At 30.5% G+C, this 6,514-nt stretch overlaps 1 protein-coding gene across 1 annotated transcript; it reads left to right on the top strand.

Moving 5' to 3' along the window:
• The first annotated feature begins 1,549 nt into the window (after positions 1–1,549).
• Positions 1,550–1,873, top strand: LOC132742115 (protein GVQW3-like). The gene has a single exon (XM_060730436.1). It carries the CDS (start codon positions 1,550–1,552, stop codon positions 1,871–1,873), a length of 324 nt encoding a protein of 107 aa, XP_060586419.1.
• Positions 1,874–6,514: the final 4,641 nt, after the last annotated feature.

Here is a 6,514-nt window from a genome sequence, read left to right on the forward strand (position 1 = left end):
TTTCTTTCAAGTATTCTAAGCACAGATGTAATCAACTATAAACAACCAGCACTGTAAGAGCACGGTAACTGGGGAAATCATTTGCCTTACTATATTGTTTATTTTCATAAGCAAATCCAATGGGCAATTGGGAAATCTACATTTTTGAAACTGGTATTACTTTGATAAGTCATTATTTATTTTCAAGTGAATCTACTATGATCAGGAAACTTTGAAAGTCGTTTACATATTAAGAAACAATTGTTAAGTAACAAGTTGTCAATAATAGTTTTAATTTTGAGATTGTTGTTTATCTATTAAAATTCGAATTCCAAACATTGTATTAATTACTATACTTTTAATAAGCATGTGAATTATTTCTGTTATCGAAACTCATTTTCAACATCATTAACAATACATTTCAAAGATAGATGAGGAAACTATGTTTTTTTTCGTTATGAAAAAGACCTTCCAAATTTATGAATAATAAGAAAAAAATATTGCTCCTTAATTAATTGCTCTTTTGAAGACTTTTGTTTCTTAAAGATTAACTATAAAATAATTCAATGCATACTTAAAGTGAGATTATGCCAATTCAAGTGAAAATGATGAGTGTATAGTCATAATACCTTTACATTATTGATTTCCATAATTGTTCTCAATTCGTTATTTTGTTACATAATTAATCAAAAAGTCACCTGACCTATGATAATTTCCATTAATTAATTATCGGTATCATTCGCGCTTGATGACAAAGGCAGTATTTGTTTTACATTTTAGGCATTATTTAATTATTATATCCTAAACATTTGTCATTATAAATTATTGGGGAATCCCAATTATATCTGTCATTCTTTTAAAAATATACATGTTTAGCTAATTCAGCTTATTTTTAAAACAACGAAAAATAGGGATATTATCATTTTAAGTCATATTTATAAGGATTGCAATGATTTTAATTTATAATTTTGGCTTATTCCTTTTGAAAGATCATCACTTTCTGAAATATTAAACTAAAAGGTCTAAGTTATAAGATTGAAACATTTAATGCAGTTTTTCTATAAAAAAAATTAAATATGCCCGATAGTTAATGATAAGATTTAGAAGAATTAACAGTTTTTTTATGATTTCTGAAGTGAAATGCCTTTTGTTTTTATAAATTGACAACAAAATACTGTGTCATTCTAATCATTGCTAAATTGTTATCATCCATACCATATTCCCCTTGTATTGCACTTTCTTATATGAGCTAAATATAGCTGCAATCTCATTGGTCCAAACAGTAGTCAACAGAACTTTTTATACAATCATATTCACTGGGTATAGTATCATATTCACTGGCTAAATTGGATTTTTCCCAGTCTAAAAATACGAGGTTTATTCAAAACGTTTTGTTACCAATGGTCTTCCGTAGCGAAAACGACGGTTTTGCTTCAATAAACTTATACATTAATGTACATAAATAGTATATAAGCACAAAAAACACGTGCAAATCGATGCAATAATGACAAAATTATTCAGTTTTGAAGTAGTGTCACTCATATACACTGGCCATATTTTGGAAATAACAATGAAACGACATTACAAAGTTGAAGAACACACTTATATTAAAAGTCGCACTGCTTTGCATATATCTCCAAAAGACATTTATAATGAGCTGAATGGTATTTATGGACATTCTGTGACAGTTTGTAGGTGGGCGAAAAAATTTAAAGGTTGGCTTTCTGTGATTAAAGATGGTCATCGAAGTGGACGTCCGAAGTCGTCAGTGACTGATAAGCATGTGGCTGCTGTGAAAGCATTGGTGGAAGAAGATGACCGTTATACAGTAAAGGATATGGCTAATAGTGTTGGCATATCAGAAGGAAGTGTTCATGAAATTCTGTCAAAATAACTTGGACTTAAAAAGGTTTGTGCACGTTGGGTGCCACATTTACTGACCAATGACAGGAAAAAAACGAGAGTCATGTGTTTAAAAAAACTCCTTAAAGAGTTCAAAACATTTGACAGCAGGACTATTTCTAATATGTTAACTGGAGATGAGACTTGGGTCTCCATGTTTGAGCCACAAAGGAGGGGTGATAATAAACAATGGATAAGAAAAAATCAAAAACGTCCAGTAGTGGCTAAACGGCAGAAAAGCTCAAAGAAAGTTCTGTACACCATTTTTTTCAATCATCTTGGTCCAGTTATTCAGATACCATCACAATCTGGAAAATCAATCACTGGAACATATTATAAGAACGTTGTGCTAAAAAGGATAAAAAAGTTTTATAAAAAGAAACGTCCAGGTACTGGATTAAGGGGAGTTAATTTACTACATGATAATGCCCCCGCGCATAAAAGCAAGGGGGTTGTTAACTTTCTCGCTGAAGAAAAGGTAAATGTGTTAAGTCACCACCCTTATTCGCCGGATTTAAGTCCATGTGACTTTTTTTTTATTTCCCCGGCTAAAAAAGATGTTGTCTGGACGTCGGTATACCACCAGAAGCGGACTTGGAAGTGCTGTATATCAGTGTTTGAGTCTGATACCAAGGGCATTTTCGTACATATTTTCTTTATCCTGTTTTAATACCCGATAACATAACTTTTTGAAGAACCCTCGTAGATTGAGACTCGTATTCAATGACCATATATACATGTAGTAGACTCTTAATTACGCGTGATTATCAAAAAATAAATGTTGCGTTTTGTTCTTTATGGTATATTTGTCGATTAAAATATCATTACTTTACTATTAAAGTTAAAAGTTACACCGCAATGATGAGTATAAACTTGAATTATTTTTGTATGCGCAGCAGACAAAAGTTGTACAATCATGTATAAGGTTGTACTTTCTGTAATTTTTTTTGTAGCATATTCATATAATAAAACATTATTGATTAGTGTGCCATTAAATATGTTCTGATATTCACCGGAAGAAAGTCATATTGACCTCGCCAATCGACTCGGTCAGTATGTTATCTGCCGGTGAATATCACATCATATTCACACTAGTCAATAATTGTATAATAATTCGTATGAAGGGATTAAAAAAGTATTGTTTAATTTTGATATAGAGGATTTCAAATCGAACTCTAGTAAATTAAATCACAAATATCATGGGAACAGAATATATAAAATGTATCCAGAAGTCAAAGCTTTGCAATTTCTAATTAAAGCCAAACATAGCACTAAAATTGTTTCAACAGAATTATTAATGAGGTGGAATGTCAATAAAACAACAACAAAGTAGAAATTCAATAACCCATAGACGGTTTTGAAATCGATTTTAAATCTTTCCGTTAATTTTGCCGCCTATATTTCTCTCGGGACAGAACCAAATGACATCTTTGAAATTAACTTCAAGATAATGTACTGCATCACGCAATAGCTAAACAAGGACGGTATTTATGGATACACAGTACTGTTTAACATATCGGTCAAAGGAATAAAGGAGCAGATTTGCAGGTTTCAAATGCTATGCGACAGCTGTAAAAAATCAATCCAATATTGTTACATGTTTATCTGTCTGGTCCACAATGATCATAGATTCCAATACTTAAATTGTGTTAAAGATTGAATTCTGCCTAAGTCGGTGCTAGTGGGTGTAAGGGACATTGCATCATTCGTTGTCTCTCGGTAATAGACTCAATCAACCCGTGTCTGCAATTTTTGCTGATTTTGCCGGGGGATGGAATCTCCCTTTTTTAAGATTTTAAAACACAATTATTATTATTATTATTATTATTGTAAGATTACTTGAACAGAAGCGAAGTCAATAAATTGTCTCCGCTCTGAAGCAATAGGTTTTGGTATAAAATCCTAAAATGGATTGTAAAATGTGTGTGTGTTTTCTCTGTTGAAAGTTGCTAACAAACCATACATGTTTTAACCTTTTTCAAAACTCTTTACTGCTTATTTCAAAAATGATAGTGAAATATACAAAAAAGGAAATTTTTGATTCATTATAATGTTGAATGAGGCAACGTTGCAAACTCATAAATCAAATGTTAAAGAAAAGTTGTAAAGAAAATAAGAACAATCAATTTTGAATATTGCCTTGTATACACACGTAATGTCTCTGTTTCATAACTCAAGCACAGCTGTTCAATGTATTATGTTTTCTTTTTGTTGTCTATGTACTTAATGGGATAATTAATCTTTGTTTCAAATGTAATAGACGGCAGGTGTTTTAAATGACATGATTAACGAATAAAAAAATCTAAATTGATGAACAGATACGATTATACACTGTTGTCTGGAAAGAAGACAAAACATTTACTGTGTAACACCAACATGTACATTAACATGATTTCACATAGTAAAGATATACAACCTCTGCAATACAATACACTTTGAAAGACACAGATTTTGGCCGTTGCTGAGAGATGTTGCCCTGCAGAGGTTTAATTTACTTTGAAGCATTAATTTGGGAAATATTGATACTGTATAAATTATCCCATTTTTTCACTTCACAATAAAAATGATGATATCTTAACAGTATTGTATTAAAATTACACATTACAAACGGTACTTACAATCCACGTAAATTACTAAAAGGAGGTCAAAAATGTAAAAACAGTCCTTACTGTGTACGTTACGCAGTAGAAATAAAAGTCATTAATTGTATAAAAACATTAAAATATCACTTTAAACTTTGAATATTTTTACTTTACTGTCCTTAATATTCTTATAGATATTTCCCGTATTTGATTTTCTTGAAATATTTTAGCTAATCTAGAGGCATCAGCTTTAAGAGTGCGCTCTGAATTAAGTCAATAACGCTATGACATAATGTTTAGTTTAATACATTTGAATAGTACGTAAATCGTAAAATACAATTTGAAACAAACTTGATTACAATTTATTTTGTAGGAATTTGAATCTAGAAGACGAAATATGAAATTAAGAAAAAGAAAATATGTATCCAATACGTGAAGTTCAGTGGTAACTCAAAATTGTTAAACGTCATTTAAGTTTCCTTGCCAATTTACTAGAATGTTTAGCTGATTTGAAAACAAATGCATACATGTACTTGTTTAATTATTCATTTCAAATGTCAAAGATATATTTTTAATAAACATTATTTAATTTACTATATTTTGACAATGGCATGTTTTCGTTTTGGTCAACGGAATTAACACATGAAAGCATTTCATCGGACAAAGTCTGTATAAGGAAACATAGAATTGTTTAATCACTTTCCAAGAGTTTTCACAGCCTTACATTTTTAACAGGGAAATCGATTATTTTAAAGACCTAAGTAAAACTTAAATACACAAAAGGACATAATATTTGTATTATATGTTTATAGGTCAGTAATTAATTTTTTATACTGATTTTACACATATTAAATAATTTACAGATAAATCATCAATATGTACCGTGAATTATTCAGTCAATCTTCACTATGTTTAATTAAAGCCATAAACTCAGAAAAGACTAAGAAAATCAATTTAAAGTCTTACTGTACGTTTTACCGCCTTTATTCCTCACGGGGGCAAAACCTTTTGACATATTTTAAATTAACTTTGTGCTAATACAATTTATTACGCAAAAGCTACATAAAGACAATGGGCATATATTGACACTCCTGTTATAAATATATCATTTAGTAGAAACATTTTCTTGTATATATATATCAAAGAAAGTACATGCAATCAATTTTGAAATAAGCTATCAATACAAACGTTATATCAATGTTTGATATCAAAAGCTGCACAGCTGTTCAATATATCATGCACATACCTTTTCCCTTGTCTAGTAAATGGATGCAATTTGTCTTGTGCCTTTTTGTTAAAGGTTTAAATGACTTGATTGATGTATACAAAATGTCTTTAGTGATACACAGATAGGATTGAATATTTATGCCATAAAACAGACAACACTGAGTTTTAGTTTGAGTTCCTCGTTTTATTTACATTGATTGCCATTTTCTAATGAAACTAACTAACATCATTTACGTCAAGTCAACGAACGAGAATTGCGAGATGAAACCTAGTGATTAAGGTTTCTATCTTCCTTTCAATATAGGACCTGAGCCTTACTTATGACATGACAATGTGATATGACTACTTGCATGCAGCTGACGCATCAGTTTCAAAAACGCTCTAAGCTTTAATAACTCTACAAACTAACCGACAGCGATGGGTATATGTATCATTTATTATTAGTTATACAAGTTGCTGGCTGTAAAAATACGAGAAATATAGCCCAAATGAGATAAATATGACCCGAGGATATTTCTACTGAGTTACTCAGTAAGCCTAGGGCTTTTTTGCATATTTTGACCTATTTATAGAAATTTACATAGGTTGTAAGTGGCATTTATAATGAGTAATTTGCATTCTTTTGGTAACTTTACAATATATTACTGTTAAATAAATTTTCAAGTTTTCATTAGTTTTCAAGTAAGCATATATCTGGAGGCGTGCTGCTTTAATATTACAATATATTATGATTGAATGGCGGTTGTATTGGTTTAAGCTCTTGTCGAGTGGTGGACAGTGAACAGCTCAGAAAAGATATTGTCTAATGGACAAAATATAGTAAG

Source organism: Ruditapes philippinarum, unplaced genomic scaffold (assembly GCF_026571515.1).
Source record: "Ruditapes philippinarum isolate M1 unplaced genomic scaffold, ASM2657151v2 ctg7434_1_1_1_1, whole genome shotgun sequence".
In the NCBI taxonomy this organism is placed as follows: Eukaryota; Metazoa; Mollusca; class Bivalvia; order Venerida; family Veneridae; genus Ruditapes; species Ruditapes philippinarum.

Bases quoted from the DNA above. Each gene is read 5' to 3' on its own strand.
- LOC132742115 (XM_060730436.1), top strand. From the start codon at position 1,550: ATGAAACGACATTACAAAGTTGAAGAACACACTTATATTAAAAGTCGC.